We start from the raw sequence: 26,185 nt of genomic DNA, 5'->3' as shown, positions 1-26,185 counted from the left end.
GGGTTTGTGAAGGTTCAAATGAAAAATCAGGTTCCTGAGGCCTTAGGGCTGATGCCCTGAGCCCACAGGGTCCAGTGGTGGAAGGGGACCACAGGTTCTTCACTGATGCCTTCAGTTCCGCTCTACACGTGGTTGGTGTGAGGCTGGACTGGCCACTAGGGCCGAGCAGAGAGAAGGAAGAAGGTTCATTCCCTTTCTATGCTGTAGGAAGGGATCGCAAAGGGGCAGAGCGGGTATTTTCTGGGCAAAATACTGGGGCTTCCTTTGCGTTTAAACCGGGTATTTTGCCGGCAGGGTCCAGCTACTTGTGCATCCAAGCCAGGTGTACTCTCCAGCTTGCCTGGGTGTTGGCGCGTGGGCTGTTAGGTTTAGGAAAGTATGCTGAAGCGAAGCTTTAGGTTAAGCGACAGAGAGAGAGGGGACCATTTTGTGAAGGACCTGCCTGCATCTTCCCGGGACCGCATCCTTCTGGGTCTCCGTGAATCCTTGATCTCCTTAGCTTTCCCTCTGGGGACCTGGGTGTGCCTTTGGGGTCGCGCTGGGGTAGACCCCTAGGGAAGGCGCGCGCACATCCCCGCGCCCGAGCCCGGGGCGCCCGTGCGAGTTGCAGGGCTTTCCGAGCCCGCGGAGGAGCGGCTCGGGACTCCCCAGCTGTCACGCATTCCCATCCTAAACTCCGGACTCGGAATCCAAAGCTGCCCTAATGAAATTAAGGGCCATTAGATCGCCCTCGCGCTGATGTCTCCACACTGTCCCCGGCCGTCAAAGCAATTTGGCTAAGCCGGGACGATGGCCGCGCCGGCCGGGGGCTGCGGCGGCCCGCGGGGCCCCGCTGCGTCTCTCTGTCGCCACGCCGCCCGGGCCGGCGTCGCTATCGGCCGGGGAGGCGGCCGGGCCGCGGCGGCCGGAGATTAGAGCCGCGCGGCCCGGGGGTCGGGGAGCCGCGGGGTCCCGAGCTTTTTGCGCCCCTCCCCCGACCGGGTAGGGCCGCGCTCCCCTCCCCCTCCTCTAGGCCGGTCTCAAGGGTTGGCCCAAGCCCCCTGCCCCAGGGTCATCCATGCAAATAATCAAAGACACTGAGACTCCCTCTGCCGCTCAGTGTCGCGATACTGGGGAAAAACCAGGCCAGATTTTTCAGCTCAGGAAACGCGGCGGTTAGCACATTCGGTGGGTATAGCTCTAGAACGTTTTGACAAACATTAGCATTACCAGCCTCCCGGCAGCTGCAAACTGCAAGGCGTCAACCAGACAACACATTCGGTTTTATTAGTGAGGATGCTCGTTTTCTCTGGTTGGTCCTGCTCCAGAGAGAGAGAGTGGTGCCTTGCAGACCCCTATTGGTCTTTACTGTGGTGGTTGTAATCGTAGTACAGCGACAACAGGGAGACCCCACTGGTCTCTGAGACCCCCTCCCCAAACATGGAAAAGGTGGAAAGGAAGGAGAAAAATATTGCCCACGAAGTAGGATGCCCCGGTTCTGTTTGGGGCCAAGTCTGGAGATAATTCCAGTGGTGGATCCTGAAATGCTGTAAAATTGGAGAAACCCAGGCCCCTGTTCGGTGTTAGGCGGGGCTCTTTCTCCCCCCATCTCACACCCTCCCCCACCACTTTCCTCTCTCCTTCATTGACTCCCCTTTGCACATTATCCAAACAAAGGACCAAGCCCTTGATTTTTCCTCTAGTTCTGGAAATGCTTGCTCTCTTCTCCTGCAACTCTTTGAACTTTTTTTTTGCCCCAGGGTGGGGGGGGCGGTGGAGAAGGGGTTGTTATTTGTATGTATGTTTATTTGTTTGTTTCTGCTGTCCTTTCATTCCAAAATTACTGCCCGGACTTCCTTGGGGGCGCTAATTCCCCAAACTTGCTTCACTTGCATGGAGGGGGCGGGAAGTGCCCTATGCAGAGAGTTAATTTATTAAGCAAACTTTATTAAGAATTCTGATTTACTACCCCGTGTGCTTTCGGTAGATTCCTGGAATATTACTGTGGCTTTTTCAGATGGAAATTGTCATTTTTTGAAATGTTTCTTTTTAATGAGATCACTGGCTTCTTTTCAAAAACAGGAGTGAAAAAAATCAGAACTTTTTTTGAGCGTCTATATAAGGAACGTAACTTTGGGGTGGAGACTGGGGTTTTATGGAAACAAAGGGGGTTTGATTTTTCTTACCATCTCATTTTCTTTATTATTTTTAGATTATTCTAAATTCCATGCACAAATACCAGCCAAGATTACACATCGTGAAAGCGGACGAAAATAATGGATTCGGCTCAAAAAACACCGCGTTCTGTACCCACGTCTTTCCTGAGACAGCGTTTATTGCGGTGACTTCCTACCAGAACCACAAGGTAAGCCCAGGACCCAGGAACCAGCAGGCCTGGGCTCACCTGCTTGTTTGCATGAATCTGCAGGGGGCTTCTGCTAAAACCTTAAGCCTTCTGGGCACCTTTATTCCACCCTACAGCGGGCACCAACTTCTGTCCAGGGGGCTGAGGCAGGAACAGAGCTGCAGCCTAAGGATTGCAGCTGTTTGTACTGTATTCACAGGCTTGGCATGAAAGCCATACTCCCACACACTAGATGGAAATTGTCAAACCATAGCTGACCACCTGGTTTCAATACTTATCCTCAAATGCAACAAGAAGTCATCCGCCTGCAGTGGTGGAAAGATCAGTGAAAAGAAAGGTCCCCTCATTGACAGGCTCGGTGCCCTTGGGTGGGGAACCTGGTGCCACCCTGCCTGGGGCCATCTTTCTGTTGGGGGGGGGTCGGTGTCCTTTCCTCCTCTACTCTTGCCTTTTGGATGCATTTCAGCTCCCATCAGGGGAGGTGGCTGAGTTGCTGGAAACCTTGAGCTTGGACCTTCCCAGATGCTTTCTTACTTGTTTCGTTAATGACTGACCCCAAAGTACGTACTCAAGCAAGACTGGCATTGCTAAAACAAAAGCAAAAACTGATTAACTTGTGTGACTAGCTGCCTGAATCGAAGCTCTGGGGACTTAAATAAGATCCTGCCAAGACACAGCCTGGTGAGGGGAGACGCGCACAAGGCCCGCTCATTGTTTTTGGTGGCTGCAGTGTTGTGTAGAGGTGGGATGTCGCAGATGGGTTGTGTCACCGTCAGACCCCAATGCTGTTTGAAATTCAGGCCCCAGTTTCGTCCTTCAAAGCTTGACAGTGATACTAGAATAAGATGCCTCCCTAACTGCAGGTCAGGGGGTAGATATTTTCTTGCTCGGGAGAAAGGGCTCATCTTGACTTGTTCATGTCTGTTCTTTAGAAACCCAAGTGCCCATGGATTCATTTTATTGGCGTGGATATTATTGGCGTGGGGAGGGCAGGACTGAATGATTCCTAAACCTCGATATGGAAAGATCTGGAAGCGGGAAAGGCAAGATATAGGGGCTGGGGAGGCATCGCTGCTCCCCTCCGGGGTGGTAGACTCTTAGGAATATTGTGAAGTGATTTGGGGTTAGGGGCTGTGGGAGGGGAAAGTGGTGGGGGGGGTCCACATGAGATCAGTGAGGGCGGGTCCTGTGGATGACTTACAGAGGTGGACAGGGAGCTAGGGTGCCCTCCCCCTCTACAGCTCCCATCCCTCCTCCATCTGAAAGAGAAAAGTGGGGTTGGGGGAGGCTGCAGAGGCTGTGGGGCCAGGCTGGAGAGGCCAGGTTAGCGTGAGAGATGGGCTTAGCACCCTAAAGCCTCCAGTCACCCCTTGAAGGTCATTTCATGCAGGCTGTGTGTCGGCTAATCCCCACCCCCAACGAAGCCAGGGCAGTTACGAAATGCTGTGGGTAATCTCCAAATTCAGATTGTCAGTGACCAAGCCAAGCTGTGATGGATGGTCCCTTGCAGGCCACACGGCCTATTTGGGATCCCAAGCCTTGGGCAAGCTTCCTTTCAGCAGAAAACGCACTCCCTCATACCCCCTAAATGTGATTACTTTTTAAAGGAAAAGAAGGACTTTTTATGTTATTATTTTTTAAAAATTTCTACCCACTTTAACCAATAACAGAAAAAAAAAAAAAAAAAAAACAATGGTAGGGTCAAGTGCCCTGAAAGGTGCTATGCTGTTTCAGGCTAATTTGAGTCTGGCTGCTAGAAACCTGTTTCCTCTATGGCTGCTGTAAACCTATGTTTAACTTTGTGGTGATGGCTACAGGGGGAAAAAATGGAAAAAATAGCAACCAGAATGCTCAGTTCCCCATATGTGTATGTGTGTGTGTGTGTGTGTGTGTGTGTGTGTGTGTGCTTAGAGCTTCCTAGTCTTGACACAGGGTCCAAAAATATGTAGAATCTTTTTTTTTTTTTTTCCTGCCAGGAAAACCCAGGTTCATCCAGAGAGAGGGGACAGGTAGTGATAGGCATATGAAAGTGGCCTGGTAAAGAAACACATGAGTGTTCAGATCCTTTGGGGGAAATCCCCAAGCTTTATATATTAATAGTAAAGATCTAAGGGGTTCTCAGGAGTGGGTAGATTTGGGGGACCACACAGTCTTTCTGTTTATAGCTTTGTTGAGGCATAACTGTCATATGATAAACCACACTATTTGAAGTATTCAGTTAGCTGTTTGACATATGTGTATATCCATGAAACTATCACTGTAGTTACTTGTGAACACACTCAACACCCCTTAGATTTTATTTTTTTTAGAGGTCTTCTTCAATGCATTTATTTGCTCATCTATGTGTGTGGAGTGCCTGTCCAATGGGGTGTGTATGTGTAAGTTTTGAACACAGTCTAGGAGATTGTGTATCTAAATGCTCATGGGTCCCAAAACATGAGTTCCCGAAGATGCATTTGAATATATATGTTGTGGTTTTTTTTTTTTTTTTTGCTTGTTTTTTCCTTCCAGTTTTATTGGGATATAATTGACACACGTACTGTATGATATGAGTTTCAGGTATACAGCATCACACTTTGACTGATGTCATGAAATAAGGACCGTGATCAGCTGAGTGATGAATAGAGGTGTAGTTGAGGATCACACAGGAATTACTGATTTTCTTCATTGGTTGAGCCAAGAAGCCAAGAAGCTGAGCTATACATACAGGGTTTTGTTCTGTTTTGTTTTTAAGCCAGCCTGGCATCCGTAAGAAGGATTTCAAGCACTCAAGATGACTTTCAAAACACTTTCTCCTGCATGAGGTTTTCCCCACTTTTTAGTTATCAAGTACCAAAAACACCTATTTTCTTTGTCAGGAGGAAGTCTAAAGCAGTGTATTTTTCCAGTTGCATTCAGGCCCCTGCAGACATTCCCCACGTGGATATATGATGTGTGACTTAAATAAGCGGGGCAGTTGGGTTGACTGTGATTTGTGGGCTCTGGTTTGTTACTTTATTGTCCCACCTGGATAGGATGTTGAGACTCTTGGCTTTGTGGGTAAAAGCCACCTGGGCTGTTCCTCATTCTCGTGTAAGTGTTCGTGTTACAATCTGGCGGTAGATGCTTGGGTTCAAATCTATCTGATTTGGGCAAATTATTTAACTCAGTTGTCCCCATCTGTAAAATGGGACTAAGAAGAGGAAAAAAAATATATATATATATTTTTTGTTTGGTTATTATTGTGGTGGGGATTAAAATAAGCTAATCCATGGAACATATAATCATGCAGAGCCTGGGTACAGAGTCAGCACAGGTTGTTAATGATGAGTCATGATCAACTTCATAACTGATCAGTTAACAGTAACAGGGCAACTCCATCCAAAACGCAGGTTCTGGAAAACTCTTTGCCTATCCTATTTTAGAATCTGAAAAGCTGAGATTTTTAAATAAGCTCTTATTACTGTGGTTGAACCGCAACTACAACTACTTTGTGGTCTAATTGGTTCATTCCCTGATTGTTCTGTCAGTCCAAGGACAGTTTGCCTGGCATTATGCTTTGGAAAGAAAAGCAGTCTATGTGATTGAATTGCCAGGACAATTTGGAAAAATTTGGTTGTTCAATGGCAAAGTTCTGTCTGACTCTTTGCTACCCCATGGACCGCAGTACTCCAGGCTCCTCTGTCCTTCAGTAGCCCCTGGAGTTTACTCAAATTCATGTCCATCGAGTTGGTTGGAAAAATGCGAGCCACCAAGTTTTGGCCCAAAGGGCTTAGTGCCTCCAGACTGATCTTTGCATGCAGGTACCAGGTGGAGGCAGGTATGTGGCAGGCTTCATTTCTTACGCTGCCATCACACACCTGTATACCATGGGGTTCCTAATGACACGACATATTTCCTGAGCCCAGCTGTGATCCCAAGCTGGATTTGGGGGTTATTTCCCCAGATGGTTGACAGCTTGAAAAAGATATTTAAACACTTGAATCTTCCCCAGCGACACTCACTCTGTGAAACAGGTTTTTGTAAGGTTTGCACTGCAGTTGTCAGCAGCTCCCAGGGCAATCCCTAGAAATATTTAGGTGTTAAAAAAAAGGTCACATGGGCATTTCATTTCCCTGCTTAGGCAACAATGGCTTTGTATGCAAGCGTGTCTCTCCCTTCAATATTAACTTACTTTGCCATTAAAAGGCATGTTCCTCCTGTTTAAATCATTGTGTATGGAGCCTGTATTTATGAGGTATGAGCTTTCTGGTCGGGACCAGGAAATGAACCCCTAATAGAGAGACATAATTAAGATTTTTGGCCCTCGCGAGGGTTTTTTTTTTTTTTCCCAAAAGCGAGAATTCACAACAATTATTCTCATTAATTTTTACAACCTCTGTCTCAGTGGTTGGACCTGGCATTTATATTTGTTTTTCTCCCGATCAGGCCCCTCTCCCGGATATCCGGTTTTATGCTGATTTTGGAGGGAGTACATTTGTGTGACGCATGGAAGTCAATTTCAGTGGAGCCTTTGGGTAGAACTCAGACATCCAGGTGTATGGGTTTGTGTGCCCGTGAGTGACTGGCTCCATGTTAGGAAGGGAATTTCATAGACAGGGTTATGGTAAATGAGGGGGGACTAGTAGAAAATAAGATAGACATTTTCACTGGCCCCTAAGCTTACATGTTAAGATTTCTCAGGGGTAATTCTTACAACCATAGCCATCTATCCTCAAATCTACAGAGCAGCATAGATAGGTAAGATCCGCACATCTCAGTGTATGTCTCACCAGCTGTGTGCATCCTCTGACAGCATATATTTGGGAGGTATGGTATAAGAACAAGAATTAGGCAGTAGTTATTCTGTTTGAGGTGCAAGGGATTTCATAAACAGGGTTACGGTAAATGAGAGGACTAGTATGAAATAAGATAGGCATTTTCACCTGCACCTAACCTTCCTTCGAGCAGTTTTTTTGAGCAAAAGATTTTTGCTGATAAAATACCAAAACCCACCCTTTTCTTTTTTTGCTCTGGGTAATTTTTTGTGTGTTTCTGAGCTCTTGGTGGAAGAGCGATGTCATGGAATAGGCATGAATTCAGCCCAGGTGCCCCACCCCTATTGTCTCATTGTTCTCAGTATTTTCAGGGGCTGGCTTCTGTCTCTCGATGTGTGGGTGAAGGGCATAGAAATCGGGATAAGGATTCCCTTCACCCTTTTTAAAAATGATCTAATTTTTGCTCAACATTTTGAGAGTCTCTCCCTCCCACCCCTCACCATTAAAAGTGCTTTATGGTTTTATGCTTGCCTTTTGCTGCCATAAAACTGGTGTGAGAAAGAAAGCCCCGCTAGGTGATGGGGCTGAGTTGAAGAGTGCACATGTTCAAAATTGTTACCCAAAGAGATTTTGTATTTAAAAAAATTTTTTTTAATTGAGGTAAAGTTGATTTACAGTGGTGTGCCAGTCTCTTCTGTTTTCCAGAGAGGTTTTACAGATGTTTCTATATACTCTGAAGAGTTGATTTGAAGTCAGAAAGTTACAGGAATGGCTTACCATGTTAAAAAAAAAAAAAAGGAAGGAAAAGGGAATTCGTATACATAGACATCCCCACCTGTAGTTTAAGAGTTTTAAAGTTGATTTAATTTTTTTGGAACAGTTTCAGGTTCATAGTAAAGTTGAATGGGAAGCAGAGCCTTGTATAACCTCTGTCCGTTTCCCCCCACCATGTACAACCTCCCCTACTAACAGCATCGCCCCCACCCCCACCCTCAGAGTGGGACATATGATGCCACTGATGAACCTGCATCGACGCATCGTCACCCAGAGTCTGTAGTTTGCCTTAGAGTTCACTCTTGGTGTTGTGGATTGGGGTTTTTGGTTTTTTTTTTTTTTCTGGATGTGCCATGCAACTCATGGGATCTTATTTCCCTGACCAGGGATCACACCTGTGTCCCCTGCAGTGGAAGCTCCAAGTCCTAACCACTGGACCCCCAGGGAATTCTCTAGATTCTGTGGGTTTAGACAAATGTGTAATGACACATCTTCACCGTGATGTATCCTACAGAAATCATTTCATTGCCTTAAAAATCCTCTATGCTTCTCTTGTTCATTTTCCCCTTCCTCCTAACCCCTGGCAACTGCTACTCTTTTTGCTGTTTCCCTAGTTTTGCCTTTTCCAAAATGTCATACGGTTGGAATCACATAACATTTAACAAATGTTAAGTTTATATATATTTTTATTGTGAGCACGCGGATTCATATATAGTAATTTTATATTCATGACAGATCCTGGGGTTAGAAGGAAATGCTATAAGACCATGTCTAGCAGAAAATGGAACGTTCTTGCCCCCAAATGGACAAATCTGTTCATTCATTGATTATGCCTAGTTTCTCAAAGCAACTCCTTGGTTTCTCGAAGTCTGTAAAGATGCTTCTGGGGAGTAGAAAAGATGGCTCTGTGCGGATCTGAAGATGATGGAACCATAGGAAAAAAATCTGTTCTTGTTCTATCTTTCTATTCATCTACTAGAGAAAGGGAGACTTACTTCAGTACCGGTTTATGTTAAATACTTCTGTAAAAGTGTCGGATTTTCCCTTGCAACAAAGGGCATGCTGGCCTTCCGTTTGGAACTTTGTAGGGGCAACCCATTCCAGTACTCTTGCCTGAAGAATCCCAGGGACGGGGGAGCCTGGTGGGACACGACTGAAGTGACTTAGCAGCAGCAGCAGCAAGGGTACCAGTAGAGAAAATTTGACACACTTGTTGTCTTTTTATTGACTTGCAAATGTTTCCACTTTGACATGTAGAAAAATGATATAGTATATTTATAAAATAGATTTAAATAAAAAGTGGTTTGATTTGGGGCATGTACACAGTGGTCTATTTAAAATGGATAACCAACAGGGACCTACTGTATAGCACGGGGAACTCTGCTCAATGTTACGTGGCAGCCTGGATGGAAGGGGAGCTTGGGGGAGAACGGATACATGTGTGTTGTATGGCTGAGTGCCTTCTCTGGTCACCTGAAACTATCACAACACTGTTAATTGGCGATACTCAACACAAGATAAAAAGTTTTAAAAGAAGAGAATCATTAAGAAGCCAGTAGAGGAAAAAGAATGAAATAATACAAATACATACAATCAATCCAAGTAAGACCAAAAATAGGAAAACATAAATAAAAACCAGTAAAAACAGAACATAATTATGACTACCTTAAATTTTAATCAGCAATTATGATTCAGTAGTTATATTGAAAATAAAATACTGGGCTTCTCTGGTGGCTCAGTGGTAAAGAATTGTCCGCCTGTCAATGCAAGAGATGTGGGTTTGATCCCTGGAGAAGGAAATGACAACCCCCTCCAGTATCCTTGCCTGGGAACATCCCATGGACAGAGGAGCCTGGTGGGCTTCAGTCCTTGGGGTTGCAAAAGAGTCAGACACAACTTAGTGACTAAACAACAACAAACAAAATACTCAGAAGTAAAAAAAGTGGTTTGATTCAATAAAAATATCAAGCAGATTAGTAGACCAAGGCTATATAGGTACAATAATGATGATGAAGTGCTTTTTGAATGACCTCTGATGAACACTGCCTTGGTGTCTGTAAAGTGATCTGATATATAAAAATTCAGTTCACACACAGTTTTTGGGACATACTTCCAGCAAACTTCATAGGGATGTACTCTTTTACCTAGCTCTCCTACTGTATATTCACACTAACAGAATATGTTGATGATTTCAAGAATGCGTGTTGATGGACCCTGAACCAAAAGACCCCGTTCTATCACTGAATTTTATACATTGCAACACAAATTTCCCAGAAGAGGATTCTTTCTTCCTTATATAATTAAAGAGGTTTGGAGCTGTTAGGTAGCTCTTGTATATATTATAATTCTATATGTTGGTCTTTATTTAATTAGACACCCTCCTTTTCACTGGAACTAGCAAACTCTGTGAAAACTATGAAATGAATGTGAAATGAGGCATAGCAGGCTTTCGAGAGCAATAATCAAGTCCTTCCCAATGGAGATTGCTACGTTACAGGAAATTGACATCGCGTCAACATGGTACAGTTTTCCAAGGGGGTGGACCAAGTGTTGAGGCCTGCATTGTGTTTGAAACACAGAATGCTATGATTGAGACAAAAATGCCAGTCCGGCTGGAATGATGCAGTGTATGACTCCAGTTAATGGGCAAACTGAAACCAGGTTTTTTCCCACCCCCCGCTTTTAAAGACAGTCTGATCTAGGACATTTTTCAGAGCCTCCTTTTGAATGCAGTGGTGGGTCCCGTTGATGTGACGGGCTTAATTTGCTTCTTTGGGTTGCCAGAGACTCTGTTTCCATAACACTTATCATTAGCTGGGTCCCCAGGTGGTTTCAGAGCAACCAAGTGAACACCGAACTCTCTCTCTCTGCTTTCTACAGATCACCCAATTAAAGATTGAGAATAATCCCTTCGCCAAAGGATTCCGGGGCAGCGATGACATGGAGCTACACAGGATGTCGAGAATGCAAAGGTAAGAAAGTGGGATCCTCGGCTCCCCGCTCTCTTCATCCCTTGCCCTTCAATAGCCCAGGTGAGCCAGCAGTCCCGGAAGACCAGGCACAGAGAAATGGGGCCCTGTTGCCATCGAGAGAAACGAGAAAGAGCCTCTGGCACACTGGACATTTTCTGATGCCCTTTATGTGCACAAGTGCTTGCTAAGTCACTTCACTGTCGCCCACCGGGCTTCTCTATCCATGCGATTCTCCAGGATCCCAAGAATGCTGGCGTGGGTTGCCGTGCCCGCCTTCAAGGGATCTTCCTGACCCAGGGGTTGAACCTGTGTCTCCTGCAGCTTCTGTGTTGCAGGCGGGATTTTTACAGCGTAAACCAAACCCTCTGTGTGGTCTCCTCTATCAGACGCTGCGGAGCGTGTAGATTTGGGGAAGACTGTGTATGAGGGAACTTGCCCGTCTCCATCTGCCCAGGAAGCAAAAGCTACAATTTTCTCCTCTTTCTCTGCTGTCTTCCTCTCTAGTGAGGTCCTCTCTCTGTTTCTTCCCATAAGTCACCGCCGATGAATGATTTTCTTTTGGCAACAGCTCTTGGTAAATGAAAGGAGAGTTAATGGCTTGATTTCCGTGGGGTGATATACAGGCTTGACACCACGTGGCCTCCCAGGCATGGGGCAAGGGTGGTGGATTAGAAGCTGGTGATAAAAATTGTTCGGTCTTTTTACATATCCTGTGGTCTTGGTCGCTGATATGATGAATAGAAGGGGCTGTGGCAAATGGACATAGTGGGAATTTGGTCTGATTTGAAAGGATTGTACAAGCATTGCCAATTTTGTCAAATATTCTCTTGGTAGAGTTCCAAAATAACTTACCGTATGGCAAGAGAATTCGAAATACATCTTGATTCCTTTTGACCAAGAAATGTTTTTTTCTTCCCATTTTGGTGAGTTTAGCATTTCAAAATAAAATGAGGTCATTTAGGAAGCTTATCCTTTTCCTTTCTGGAAAACCCCAAAAAGGGAGAGTTGGGCAGATGGACACATGTACTTGTTCAAAGGAGGACAAGAGACCCAAGAAGAAGAGGGAGAGAAAGGTCCCACAGCTTTGTGGTTTAAACATTGGATTTGGAAATAACATGCTGTAGAACTCTTTTTCAGATAGCGGGCTTAGCAGATCTAATTTTGCATGCTTTAAAAAAATAAATATGTCATTATCTTCCGGTGGAACAGGTAAACCAGACTCATATGAATTCCTGCATTCATAACTGGTTTCCTTCGTGATGGCGGACTTGTAAGATGCTTTATGTGGTGAAAATAATGAAGTCCTTAAATTATTATTTAGAAACATTTTTGGCTTTATGTGTCTTCACTTGGAAGTTGGAGTTGAATTTAGCCTGTGGTTGGTGGAAAAGTTGATAACAAACATCACTTGAAGGTGAAGGAGGCCAAACTATTTTCAGCGGTAGGCTCAGGGAGCCACGTGTTTGTTTATATGGTGTCTAAACCCCATCCTGTCCCGATGGTCATCTTGTCATCATGGCAGCTTAGCCACTGATGGGCAGTCTCATCTTGGTCATCCTGCAGGTAGGGGTCCAGGCTGTGCAGCTGGGGACTGAAGGGCTTCTTCCATCCCTTACTTCTTCCCTCCTTTCCACCAGGTCCAGGGCAGGTGGGATTATGGGTTTAAGGTATTGCAAGTAGCCCCCTCAATTTTACCCAGTCACCTGGTCTCGGAGACGCTACCTTCTTATCATGTCTCACAATTCACCTCCTTTCTCCATCTAGGCTGCCTTTCCACCAGCAGCCTCACCTGCCACAGCCTCCTAACCTCTTTAGGCCTGACATCAGCTCTGTTCCCCTCTCAGACATGTTCCAGGCAGCTGCCAAAGACATCTTGTCCCTGTGCTTAGTCGCTCAGTCGTGTCCAACTCTTTGTGACCCCATGGACTCTAGCCTGCTAGTCTCCTCTGTCCATGGAATTTTCCAGGCAAGAACACTGGAGTGGGTTGCCATTTCCTTCTCCAAGGGATCCTCCCGACCTAGGAATGGAACCGGGGTCTCCTGCATTGCAGGCGGATTCTTTACCAGCTGAGCTACCCAGGGAAGCCCAAAGACATCTTTGTACAGCACAAATAAGACCTTTTTCTTCACATCCTCCAACACTCCTATTGCCCTCTGTGTCAGGTCCAGACGCCTTGGTGTGTTTGACCACGCCCTTCCCCAGCCTGGCCACGCCCCCTAGCTTTGGTCCTCACTGATGTCCCCTCTCCCTTTCAATCAGGCTGAAGGAGCGGCTCCAAATCTGTCTTCTATCCATTGTTTTTGGCCCCGTAACACCGCAGTTGGTCTAACTAAGCTCCATCTTTCCCCTCTCCCCTTCCATCTCCTGCCCATCACTAAAGCCTCCTTGTAAGTATTTCTCCTTGTAGCTGTTCCTTCCTCCAGGGAGCTGCTTCTGGCCACAGACTTCCTGGTCGGATGTGTCTATTCCTAGGGGCCCTCACTGCTTTTCTGTGTAAGGCCGGGGCCCCACACTTTGGTGGCTCGTTGGACAGATGATGGGCATGGAAGCAAAGACAGTGGGGGACGGACAGGTGTTTGAGAGCTCTCATGTCAGCAATCCTGGAGTCTCTTCCTACAGCTCTGAACCACGTGCCTGGTGAGCTATTTAGGCAGAGGACTCTGCTTAGGTCTGAACTGTCTACCCTAACTGCTCTCGAGGGTTATTGCACATTGGCTGTGTGCTTCTTCCCACCTAGGCACCTGGAGTTGAAAGAAAGGAAAGGTAATTGGTCCTCAGCAAGGGGTCAGGGATTGACACGTTGGATTGAAACTCTCAGCCTCACAGACATGTGTGTCTTTGTGGCCGCATGAGGAGTTGCATCGGGAAATAAAGAGGGTTGGACTGATCACTCTCCAGGCTGGGAGAGTGGACAGGGTCATCCATCCAGTTCTCTGGAGCTGTCCCCTGGTGGGCAGAAGGAGCAAAGCAGAGAGGCTCCAGTAGGCTTTGGCGTCAGACAAACCTGGGTTCAGTGTATCAGCGTGTATCAGCAGGTGACCTCGGGCAAGTGATGTTACTGCAGGGAGCCTCAGTATCCTCATCAGTAAAATGGGCATAAATAAAGATAGCTTCCCCTTTCAGGGGTTCTTGTAAGAACTATACGAGAGAATGCCTGAAGGGTGCTTGGTTCCTAGTCCACGCTCCAAAATATGATCCGAGTCGGGGAGAACTCATTACTCCTAGTTTTGCCCTTGTTCAGAATTGAGTCTGGGCTGTGGTCCCAACTCCCAGGTCACAGTTGGTAGTGAGAAGTGGGGAAGATGGCTCTCCGGAGACGGCTCTGATAACAGCCTGGCTGGAACGGCGGGCTCACTGTTGATCTTGTAATCCTGTTTCCTGTCCCCCACACACCCGGTGACAGCTGGCTCAGGCAGCAAAGCGGGAGGAATGAAATTTCCTCTAATTCCAACAATCAGAACGGAGGGAGGGAAAGGGGTGGGGTGATGGAGGGCTGAACCTTAACTCTGCCGTGATCCCACATAAATAACTTTTGGATTAGCTTGGCAAATGTCTGGGCACGTACCCTCCTCCCCTCTCTTCACCCAGCAATCTGTGTTTGGAACATGTGGAGGGTATCTTAGTTATTTTCCAACGTTTATGTATGGTTTCTAGTTACAGAAGCGATAACTGCTTATTCTGAAAATGGGAGAGCAAAGGGAAAACAGGAAGAAGAAAATAAAATCATTTTGCAAATCCTGTCTCTAGCTGACTGATTAAAATATGTGCCGAGGTTATTTGGAAAGGTTAATCTGTGGCTTAAAAACATCTTATCCTAAAAAACCAATATTTCCCAAATTGCAGTGCCCCCTCCCCTGGTGACAAATGAGATGACTTTAGAGCGTGCCCACAGATACCAGGCACATCAGGCTGATTTCATAGACAATATTGTTTAGAATAAGACTAAGTTCTCTTTTATTGACTTATTTCTTTGTGCTGCACTGCATTTGGGATCTTAGTTTCGTGGCTAGGGATCGAACTCATGCCCACAAAACACAGAATCTTAACCCCTGGACCACCTGGGAAGTCCCCAAAACTAAGTTTGAAGGAAGGAAGGGAAGAATGGAAAGAAGGAAAGAGGGAGGGAGATGGGAAGGCAAGCTAAGGCTGGTTATTTAGAGAAAATATTCTTTGTGACCCCATGGACTGTAGCCCACCAGGCTCCTCTGCCCATGGAATTTTCCAGGCAAGAATACTGGAGTGGGTTGCCATTTCCTTCTCCAGGGGATCTTCCCACGAACTAAACAGCAGTAGAGCTGGTATGAAGATTTGGCCAACATTGTCAAGGTGATATGCAAATCACAGAAATTCGGGAGATGTACCTAAATGCTCACCCTAATGAGAAAGCGTAGGCACTTACTGTCAAAGCTGAATGGGAACTTCTGGGAGTCAAAGGTCCCAGTGGGGCCAAGGACAGGGCACTGAGTGCAGGGAGGTGCTTTTATCGAGAGGATGGGAGTCAGGTTTTGTGGGATGAATGGGATTTTTTCTTTTCGCTAGCTCTTATTTTTTAATTTTTTAAACTGTTTTATTTTCAGCTGTGACAGGTCTTAGTTGCTGCACGCAGGATCTTCATTGTGGCATGCAGGCTTCCCTCTGGTTGAGGTGCTCGGGCTTAGTTGCTCCGAGGCATGTGGGGATCTTAGTTCCCCTCCCAGGAATCGAACCCACGTCTCCTGCATTGAAAGGTAGATTCTTAACCACTGGACCACCAGGGGACTCCCTAAGGTTTTTTTTTTTTTTTTTTGGCTGAGCTGAGTGGCTTGTGGGATCTTAGTTCCCCTACTGGGGGCTGAACCCACGGCTCCTGCATTGGAAGGTGGATTCTTAACCAGTGGACCACCAGGGAAGTCCTGGTGAATGGGATTTGAATTTGTTGAGAGGAAGGGCTTTCTGGGTTGGATTGGAGGAGTGCGCAGGGATCTACCCGTTTGGGGCTCTAGAGGAGGCATCAGACTCTAAAGATCTCTGAAAGTCAGCTCCCGTGGCACCGTGACAGGGCGCACTGTCCCTAGAAGCAGGAATTCTAGCGGTAGAAGGGACCCTGGGAGGCAGCATCTGGTTTAACCTTCCTGCTTTTGCAGAAAAGAAAACTGCAGCCTGGAGACTCATTTGTTTTTATTTTTTGATTAATTTATTTTAATTGTAGGCTAATTACAGTATTGTAGTGGTTTTTCCCATACATTGACGTGAATCAGCCATGCGTGTACATGTGTCTCCCATCCTGAACCTCCCTCCCAGAGAGACTCATTTATTTATTCAGTTTTGGATCTGTTGCTTTCTTCCTCAGCGGACATCCATTCTTTCAGGGCTTACTCCGTGCCAGGTCCTGAGGATGCAAAGGGGAATCCATGCACCAAGGGGCAGGGTTCACCGATGCTAAAGCAGGCTCTCGAGCTGGGGTCCTGGTTAGCACACCGATGAGCCCTGGGGCTCCCCTAGCTCTATCTCCTCATCTGTAAAGGGAAGATAATTATAGCACCTACCTCTGGGGCTGTTGCGTGGATGAGGTGAGGTAATATGGGTGTCCTAATTACTATTGCTATGCAATGAATGACTCCACTCCTAAATTTCCCATCTACCAGCTACAAAACTGTGGGCTCTGAGCTGGCTCATCATCGCTGCATGAGACTCTGAATCCAGGACAGCCAGAGCTCCAGCACTTTGCTTCCAACACCTCTGTGCCCACGCAAGGGGAGGACGTATAAGCAGCCTCCGTCCTCCCATGAGGAGCTCAGAGACCATCACAGTGCTCCAGATTTTGTCCACTTAACAACCTACTCCCACTCAGGAATGCTCCCTAAATGCTGCTTAGGGTGGAAAAGCCAGGCATCGCTCATTGTCACCGTGCCCAAGGAGAAGCCGGAAATCCCCAGGGAGGCACTTGGGTTTAGCTCAGGGTTTGGGGGTTGGGAAGGATGCCTCTGGACAGGTGTGATTGCTGTCGGGTTTTGGTGGGGACGGCTGCAGGTATCTGACGGCCAGACAAGGCTGGGTGTCCAAGATGGCACACCCCCATGACCGCCGTTGATGCTGGCTTCTGGCTGGGAGCCCATCTGGGTGGTCCCCTGGAGCATGTGTATGTGGCCCATCTAGCATGGACTCCCTCCATGGTGGCGGCTGTCCTTGGAGAACCTTGAGAGGGCCTTTGCTCTCTACACCTTGGGAGCCTGTAGCATCACTTCTGCTACTTGCTGTTGGTGGAACAAGACTCACTAATGGGCTCAGATTCCAGGAGAGCCAGAGAGCCTCCCTCTAGACAGGTGGAAGTCAGAGAGTGTGCCTGGGTGATTTAACACTGCCCCAGCTTGCCTAGGAGTGCCTGACACTGTCCCTGGGCTGGAGTGACCCTGGATCATGTCAGGAGGAGATGGGATCCATTCCCTCTTGAAGTCTGAGGCCAGGTTGACACCCAGTTAAGGTGCAGATGCCTGGCGGTGAGCATCTTCAGGATAGAAGGAATCACCTGTCTGCCCCGGCTGGCTACCCCTGGTCTTTCTGTAAAGACAAACCCCAGAATAGGAACAGGCAGCAGCAAAGCGCTTCTTTGGGCACTTCTTGCTTTAATTCACATAGTGCAGCTCTGAGTCATGCCTGGCCTTCCTGGCATACAAGCATTTGTGGAGCACGATGGGGAGATGGGCAGCGCCTAGCGGTGGCAGCTACAGAGCTCTTCATGGGAGAATTGGGCTGTCTCTTCTTCCTCAGTCTTCTTGTGGACTGCCGATTCCTTGGCAGAAAGTAATCTCCAGAGCCGGGGACCCTGGAGTCTCTGGTTGGCCTGCAAAGACTGATACCAAAGTTCCAATACTTTGGCCACCTGATGTGAAGAGCCGACTCATTGGAAAAGACCCTGATGCTGGGAAAGATTGAGGGCAGGAGGAGAAGGGGGCGACAGAGGATGAGATGCTTGGATAGCATCATCAACTCAATGGACATGAGTTTGAGCAAACTCTGGGAGATAGTGAAGGACAGGGAAGCCTGGTGTGCTGCAGTCCATGGGGTCACAAAGAGCTGGACACGACTGAGCGACTGAAAAAGAACAGCAAGCAGAGGGCCGATAGGAGAGCCAGGAGTCCACGTTGTCCCAGGTAGAGCAAATAGGTTTTGTCGGCCCCAGCCTGGGGACATCTCTGTCCATCCATGTAACAAACAGACCATTGTCCCCTGCCTCTGCAGTGTAGGTCACCTCCTCCTCTTCCCCCTCGAGGGTTAGGCTTCTTAATCAGTATCTAAGATCCCTTTGGAAAATCCAATTAAAGCAAGAACTCTGAAAAACTCACAGTATGTAAATAGAAGAAAAAATGTCAAGCAATTTTGGGGAATTTATAGGGTCTGGGATCCTTAAAAGGTTAAAATCCAGGGCTTTCCCTGGTGGTCCAGGGGCTAAGATTCTGTGATCCCAGTGCAGCGGGCCTGAGTTTGATCCCTGGTTGGGAAACTAGATCTTGAGTACTGCAACTAAGACCTGGCACAGCCAAATAAATAAATAAATATAAAAAAATTTTTTTAACCTTTTTTAAAAAGGTTAAAATCCTTGCACTGGAGCCACCCTTCTTTTCCAGCAACCACCCCCCTCCTCGCCCTTGCCTTCCTAATTTTAAATGACTGTTCAGCTCCTAACTTCAAATGGTCATTTTTCAAAAAGAAGGCTCAGCGCTCTTGTATTCTCATGCTTGTGGTTAAAGCTGATGTACTTGGTCACTCAGTCGTGTCCGACTCTTTGCGACCCCATGGACTGTAGCCTGCCAGGCTCCTCTGTCCATGGGGATTTTCTAGGCAGGAATGCTGGAGTGGGTTGCCATGCCCTCCTCCAGGGGATCTTTCCGACTCAGGGATCGAACTCGTGTCTCTTATGTCTCCTGCATTAGCAGGCAGATTCTTTACTGTCTGAGCCACCAGGGAAACCCGTGGGGATGTCCAGTTAATGAGATGTGATCTCCAGGACAACGAACATTCTGGAGGTGACATTAATTCGCCACTCCTTGCTGTACTTTTGGCTATGCCTGTGGCTTCCCCCAGGAAAGTGTGAATTTATGTAAAACAAGAAGACTCTTTATGTTTGGGAGGCCAAGCCAGCCTAAGTTGTGAGTGGAGTTTTGCCCCGAGAGGTCTCATCTTGGTCCTGGTTGTCCATCATTCATCTCCAGCACCATACCCAGCCCTCTGCTCCCCCAGTGAACCTGCTCTTCAGGGACAGTGTCTGACGGCAAATCCCCCGTAAGTGTTGTTTCTTAAACTTTTGGCAGACATCACAATTAGTTGGGGGTGGGGAGGCTGGTGAAAAAAGCAGGTTTCTGGGTCTCACCCTTAGAGGTTCTGAATCAGTGGCTCTCGGGAGAGGGTACAAAACTGTCCTTTATCAAGTTATTTGATGGAGGGGTCCCCTGGTCAGACCTGGATAATTTCTTGGCCCTACAAAATGAGCAAAGATGTGCAGAAAATACTGTGTGACGCTTCTGGAAATGGAGCTCATGGACTGGGCTGTTTTATAAAAAGGAAACCGTTGCTCCACTTGATGGCCAACTTTGGCTGAACATTGGAAGTTCCGAGAGTGTGTCCCAGTGTTGTATTATGAAAAATGTAAGAAATATAGAAAACGTGGAAGAATTGCATGGAGACCACCCATATACCCACTGATTTGGTTCTACAATTAATATTTTGCTATATATTTGCTCTATCACACATCTATCCACTGATCTATCTCTCCATCCACCAGTCCATCTATTTATCTGTTCATCCATCAATGCATACATACATTTATCCATCCACCAATCTACCTATTTACCAATCCATCCATCCATCCACCTACCATCTTATTTTTTAAATTTCTATCTTATTATTTTTAATTTACTTTTTAATTGGAATAAAATTGCTTTACATTGTTTGTGCTGGTTTCTGCCATACAGCAATGCAAATCGGCCATAATTATACATATATCACCTCCCTCTTGAGCATCCCTCCCCTTCCCCATTTTTTTTGGATGTATTTCACACTCGGTTGCATTTGTGAGTACCTTTCATCCTTGTATACTTCAGTAGGCATGCCATTAACACGGATTCAGTTTTTGTTCATGAGCCTCTGTTTCAGGTCAAGTCTACATACATTAAGAAATGCAGAGATCTTAAGTGCACCATTCACTTCTTGACAAATGCATATACCTGTGAAACCCAAGTCCTTCTCATAATACAAAACATTCCTTCACCCAGAGAGTTCCCTCATGCCCCTTCCCAGTTATTCCTCTTCCACCTCCCCAACAGAAACAATTAATATTGTAATTAAAAAAACACAACTGTTGGTTACGTTTGTCTGTTATAGAATTTTATATAAAGGAAACCATACACTGTTTACCCTTTGCATAAGGCTTTTTTCTCCTGGGGAGAACTAGAGATCCTGGGACCCCTTTTGAGTAGCAGATGCAAGTATGGACTTCTCCTTAGAAAAACTGACAAGCTCGAAGGATCTGGTATTTGGGATGGCTTGGGGAGTGGAATTCATAAATCAGGTGAAGCCCCTGCAAGGTAAGAATGTTTGCTTCACAAAATATAATCACGTGGTTTATAAGCTGGGGTTTATGGAGCAATATGTCTCCAATATATGCTAAGCCTTTCCAAGCATTGTATTGTTTGACCACCCAAGAAGGGGATGATATTCCCATTTTATAGACAAGAGACTGAGGCTCAGCGAAGGGAAGAACTTAGCCAGCCCCGCAGTGGCCAAATTGGCTGTGTACCATCAAAGGCAGGCACATCTATACAACCTGACTTCAGAATCACAACTCAAAATGAGAACCCTGATATGAAGTTATGCAGAGATTTACTATGGGAACCCCAAGGTCGCCCACCAAAGTCATCATGAATGCTGGGCGCTCTTGGCCAGTGAGGGCGTGGTCTTTGAGATTCTTTCTTTTTTTTTTGGTCACGCTGTGCAGCATGCGGGATCTTAGTTCCCTGACCGAGGATTGAACCCATGCCCGCTGCAGTGGAAGCTCAGAGTATTAATCACTGGACCGCCAGGGAAGTCCCAGCCTTTGAGGTTCTTGGTGCTGCTCACATCAGACAGCCCTGTTAGAATCAATGGTGGGAATTCATGTTACTTCTTCGTGTCCCCCCCGGCCTGACCAGCGAGATGGAGCAGCTAGAATTCACAGTGCTTTTCTCCACCTCGCTGGTGGGGTGAGACCTGAGTCACAAAATGGTCGCGAAGCACTTTGTAGATGAGAATGATGGGAGCGATTATTATTTGCTGAGCTAAAATCCTGCTTGGGGTGAACTGCGCACGTTAGATCGGAATCATTTCCCCAAGCGTATCAGAAAGTTAATAAATCAAGAAGGCTCTCGTGGGACAGGGGGAGTGTCCTCTTTTCATTCTGATCGCATATTAAAGTGCTAGTGAGAGGAGGAATTTGCTTGCGAGAACAGATTCTTCAGTCCCCAGCCTTGCCCTAGCGCACTGCTTTAGTGATTGGAGAGAGGCTGCCAGAAACTGCGTAAGCATCATAAGGGAAAACAACAGAAACTCACCCCCTCCTCAGCAGCCCAGCGCCCCTGCCACCTGCTGCCGTGAAAAGGCCAATTCAGTCGGCTGCAGTGGAAAACATTCTCAGGGCCCTTCGTTAGCTGGCGGCCGGCTGCGATGCCGTTTGGCTGTGGATTTCAATATTCCCTTGTAACGTTTTACAACCCAGAGCCGGCGACAATGGCGTCATTCATTGCATCCGCTCACGTGGAACAGAATGTGAGAGGGCGGTGGAGCCGGGAGAAGCTGGTTGGTGGCCCTGATACCCAGGGTAAACTGGGGTAGTCGGGTCCCTGTGTCCAGACTGGGCAGATAGTGTCTGTGTCAGCCGGTGCAGTGGGATTTGACTTTTGGTAAAGCAGGAATGCTGGACAGTTGGATCGGTAGAGGTTGATGTTCCTGATAAAACCAATGCCTAACTCTGGTAACCTCAAAGATGCTCTGTGTGACAGAAGTGCCATGTTGCCCTAGCAGCGATGGGAAGGCAACGATTGCCTATTATCAAGCGTAAGTTGGGAAAACTTTTGGAATAGCACTGACCGTGGGTGCAGCTCAGCTTTACCTCTTCTTAGCTGGGTGATCTGGGACCAGTTGCTCAACCTCTCTGAGTCTCATTTCTTTTCTCTGTCTCTAAAGTAAATATCATCATATGGATGAAATGGGATTCCCGCCAGGATCAAATGAGGGAAAGCATGTAATCAACCAGTGCAGTGGCTGGAGAGCTGCCCCCGTGACTCAGTGGTAAAGAATCCGCCTGCAATGCAGGAGATGAGGGCTCGATCCCTGGGTTGGAAAGAGCCCCTGGAGAAGGGAATGGCAACCCACTCCGGTATTCTTGCCTGGAGAATCCCCATGGACAGAGGAGCCTGGTAGACTACAGTCCATAGGGTTGTAAAAGAGTCGGATGTGACTGAGTGATTGAAAAACAACAGCAGAGGCTGGAACAGTAGGATGCGCCAAAAAGCAATGTAAATGATAAGGAGGAAGATGAGGATGAGGAAGGTAGTGGTGATGGTGAGAATGGCCATGCTGATAACGATGATGTTGGTGAACAAGAGCCCCCAGTTGCTACTCGCTTCCCAGACCCTCGAGGGCTTTTCAACTGTCCCTTCAATTCTCTGCTGCCTGTAGTCTTGAATGATGCTGCCTGTATACTTGAATGATGTAGAGGAAAATAGGTCATCTTCTCCTCACGGGGACTTTAGAGGCTTTTGCTGTGTTGCTATTCACGAGTTCCTTTGACTCATGCGTTGATGAGCCCAGGAAAAATGATCCTGGGAATTGAGGATCCTGGGATCCTGGTTAGGACTCTGTGCTTTCACTGTTGAGGACCTGGGTTCAATTCCTGGTTGGGGAACTAAGATCCCACAAGCCATGTGGCCTGGTCCTAAAAAGATAAATGATCCCACATGGTGTTTATTGGGACCATTTTCTTCTCTTTGCCTCTGTAACTCCATCCTGACTAGAGAAGTCACTCAGCTCTTCTATGCCTCAATTTTGACACCTGCCAGGTGGATTTGGGGATGTTGTATTGCAGACACCAGGGGAGACGTGTGTGGTTGATGGTGGGACTGATGTTTCAAGCTCCTCAGAGAGAAACATACTGAGAGGGACAAGTGGTTATTGAGATAATATGCCTTTCCCACTTCTGTGAGTGTTAGTAATCAAAAACAGGATTTGGCTTTTCCAGAGGGTAATTTTGCAATCTGGCAGTGCCGGAAGGGAGAATTCCACGGAGTCGATTGATACATTCTCTTGTAAATTCCCTCAGCCAACATTTTTTAAGAGTTATTTTCTTTAACTAAAAAAAAATAACCATCCCCATTAAGAATATCAAACTAAAAAGAGACTTCCCCTTCCCTGTTGGATCTCTGACAGCCCAGTACTCGAACTAAGCAAGATCTAAATTGAATTGCCAGCAAGATTTGACACCTTTTTTGTTTTATTATTATAATGATTTTTCTTCTTCTTTCTTTTTTTTCCATTACGTAGCCTCAGCCGCCAAGCGAGAACTATAAAGCTAATTTCATTCCTTTCAGCCTCCTGGCCCCAGGGGGAGAGTCTGAGCAGTTGGAGCTGCTCAGTTTGGCTCCAGCTCTGGTTCTGAAATGACACAGTCCACAGGCAAGCTGGGCTAGGAGACCGCAGGGTGTCATGAGGGTGTCTGTAACCTCACGGAAACTTGGCAGACACTCTGTTGTCCCCTGTCTGGTTACTCTGATGTGGTTTGTGATGACAAACAAAGGCAGGGGCCCAGAGTGGGAGATTGTCACACCCCTGAGAGGTGGGTGAAATGAGAGAGGAGTCTTAGGCTCCAAACCTCTGCACCCCTAATAGCATATTATGTTTTAAAAATGGAAAGAGGTCAGTAGGAAATTGCCTAGAAGTAATTTGGACACGGTTGGGTTAGAATTCTGGTGGTGTCTCTTTCTAACTCTGGGACCCTGGGCAAGTTATTTCATCTCCCTGGGCCTTGGTTTTCTAATCTATAAAATGGGGATAAGAGTAGTCCCCACTTCAGAGGGTCACAGAGAGGATGAAGGGGGTGAATGCAGCATCCTTCAAAATGCGCTAGGTGTTGTGCTCTTTGTACATGGGATAATTTCAGGTGTACTTTTAAAAATTTTGAATAGGTAAGTATTTTTATTTTAATTGCATTAGAGGACCTTGCACCACAAACCCCTTAATGTCATGGCTATTATTCTTCAGAGTAAGGCAAAGCTCATTTAGGCAAAGAATTCATTTAAAAATGGAGTAAGGTAAAGAATGGTTGGTTCAGAGCAAACATCATGGCTAAGTTCAGGATTTCCTGATTCATATTTCTTCTACAGAGGGATTCTTATCCTGGTTAGGGCCCTGGGCTCCTCTGGCAGTCTGGGGAAGCTTAGGGATCCCTTCTCAGAAGAATCTGATTAAATGTGTAAAATAAGATGCATTGATTGCCAAGGAAGCCCATTCTATTAACACAGAGTGATCAAACTCTTTCCTAAATGGCGACATAGTAACATATGCACTTTATAAATGTCTTAAGTAATGGGGACCTCGTAGCAGATCGAAAATGACTGTAATTTTGAAGTCATCATGAGCGTAAGTGGTATCTGGAGACCTGTACAGCTGCAGCAAGATGGGAAGTTATTTTGTTTCTGTTGATGACAGTCGCTAGGGCTGCTAACTCAACTGTGGCTTGCTGCCGACACCCATCACAGAAGGAAAGACTGAATTCCAATCCGGGATTACTGAAAATAAAGACATCATTTTGAAAATCCGAGTTTACACCCCTAAGTTTTTCCCCAAAGTTGAGACCTCCACGTTCAGGAGACAGGCTTATGGCACGGCTCCCTCCTGGGGAAATTTTATGAGCTGGAAGCGCGAGTCATCTTGTAACGGCGGTCATGACAGCTTCTACTGTGTGCCAGACATTTTCTAGAGTATGTTCTTGGATAATTTCAACGATCTTGAGAGATAACTGATGCTCAGAGAGATCGAGTATCTTGTCTAAGATCACACAACTGTTAAGATGGTAGGTCTGATACAGAATGCACTTTTGCCTGAATCTAATATCTGTTTTCTTTCCACTATACCCTGATTCTTAGATACTCAAATAAAAATCAGAGTCCAGTGAGGGGTGATCAGGGAAGGGTGTCTGGGGGACTCAGGGCTGGCTGCTGTGGTTTCTCCAGATCATCTCTTTATTTCCCCATTTTGCAGGTGAGGCTTAGCTAGGTGACCTCCTTTATCCTCGCTCACTGAGTTAGCAAGGATATTAGACTAGGGGTGCTACAGGCTCAGTGGGGTGGAGGACCCAATGGAAGGTATTGCGTGAAAAATGGACGTTTCAGGACTTTCCTGGTGGTCCAGTGGTTAGGATCCCGAGCTCCCACTGCAGGGGGCTAAACTTCGATCCCTGGTCGGGGACTAAGATCCCACATGCTGCAGGGCCGAAAAAAAAAAAAAAGACAAGGAAGCATTTTTTTTTTTAATGTTAAAAAAAATTAGAAGGGACATTTCCCCAGAAGTAGCAGCTTTTCTGGATCCCCAGATGACGAGATCAGATTCAAATCCTCTTCTGTCCTCCTCACTCCCAGGGACCTCTCTTGGGAGAAATGTGGGGGAAGCTTTGAATAGCTTCTCCTTCATTTTCATTTTGCTTTCCAACCAAGGAAGATCTTGCCCTGTGAGTTTTACCTCTGTTTCCATTGCCTTTTGTTGCCCAAGGTGGGGTGGAGGGTAGGGGACATGGGGAGGATGAATGGAGAACCTGGAGGGTCACATGCTGTCGTCCAGGAGACTGCAGGCACTTCCTTTATTTTCCATGTATCCCTCCTAGACTAGTCCTTCTGCTCTGTCGTAATTAAAATCATGTTAATAGTTTATATTCTATTCTATTAACAATTAGTAATAATTATTATTTTCAACATGGAAATAGTCATCTAAACTTCATAAATGGTGGTGGTGGTTTAGTTACTAAGTCATGTCTGACTCTTTTGACCCCATGGACTGTAGCCTGCCAGGCTCCTCGTCCACGGGATTCTCCAGGCAACAATACTGGAGTGGGTTGCCATTTCTTTCTCCAGAAACCTCATAAATGCTCACTGTAAAAAGAGTCAAACAAGGCAGATGTGCAAAAAGTAATGTTGTTTAGTAGCTCAGTCGTGTCCAACTCTTTTGCAACCCTATGGACTGTAGCCCACCAGGCTTCTCTGTCCATGGGATTTCCTAGGCAAGAATACTGGAATGGGTTGCCATTTCCTTCTCCAGGGTATCTTCCCAACCCAGGGATGGAACCCGAGTCTCCTGCATG

General features: G+C 46.5%; 1 protein-coding gene across 4 annotated transcripts in view; it reads left to right on the top strand.

Moving 5' to 3' along the window:
* Nucleotides 1-26,185, top strand: part of TBX5 (T-box 5) — a 53,085-nt gene that overhangs the window by 11,448 nt on the left and 15,452 nt on the right. For all 4 annotated transcript variants that reach the window (XM_018061188.1, XM_018061186.1, XM_018061189.1 and 1 more), the window contains 2 exons: nt 2,192-2,344; nt 10,735-10,826. In XM_018061188.1, the coding sequence (XP_017916677.1) occupies nt 2,192-2,344; nt 10,735-10,826 (245 nt within the window). The remainder of the gene's footprint in view (nt 1-2,191; nt 2,345-10,734; nt 10,827-26,185) is intronic.

This window comes from Capra hircus, chromosome 17 (assembly GCF_001704415.2).
Source record: "Capra hircus breed San Clemente chromosome 17, ASM170441v1, whole genome shotgun sequence".
Lineage (NCBI taxonomy): Eukaryota > Metazoa > Chordata > Mammalia > Artiodactyla > Bovidae > Capra > Capra hircus.
Note: the sequence above shows the minus strand (reverse complement) of the source record. Positions and strands in the feature narration are given on the sequence as shown.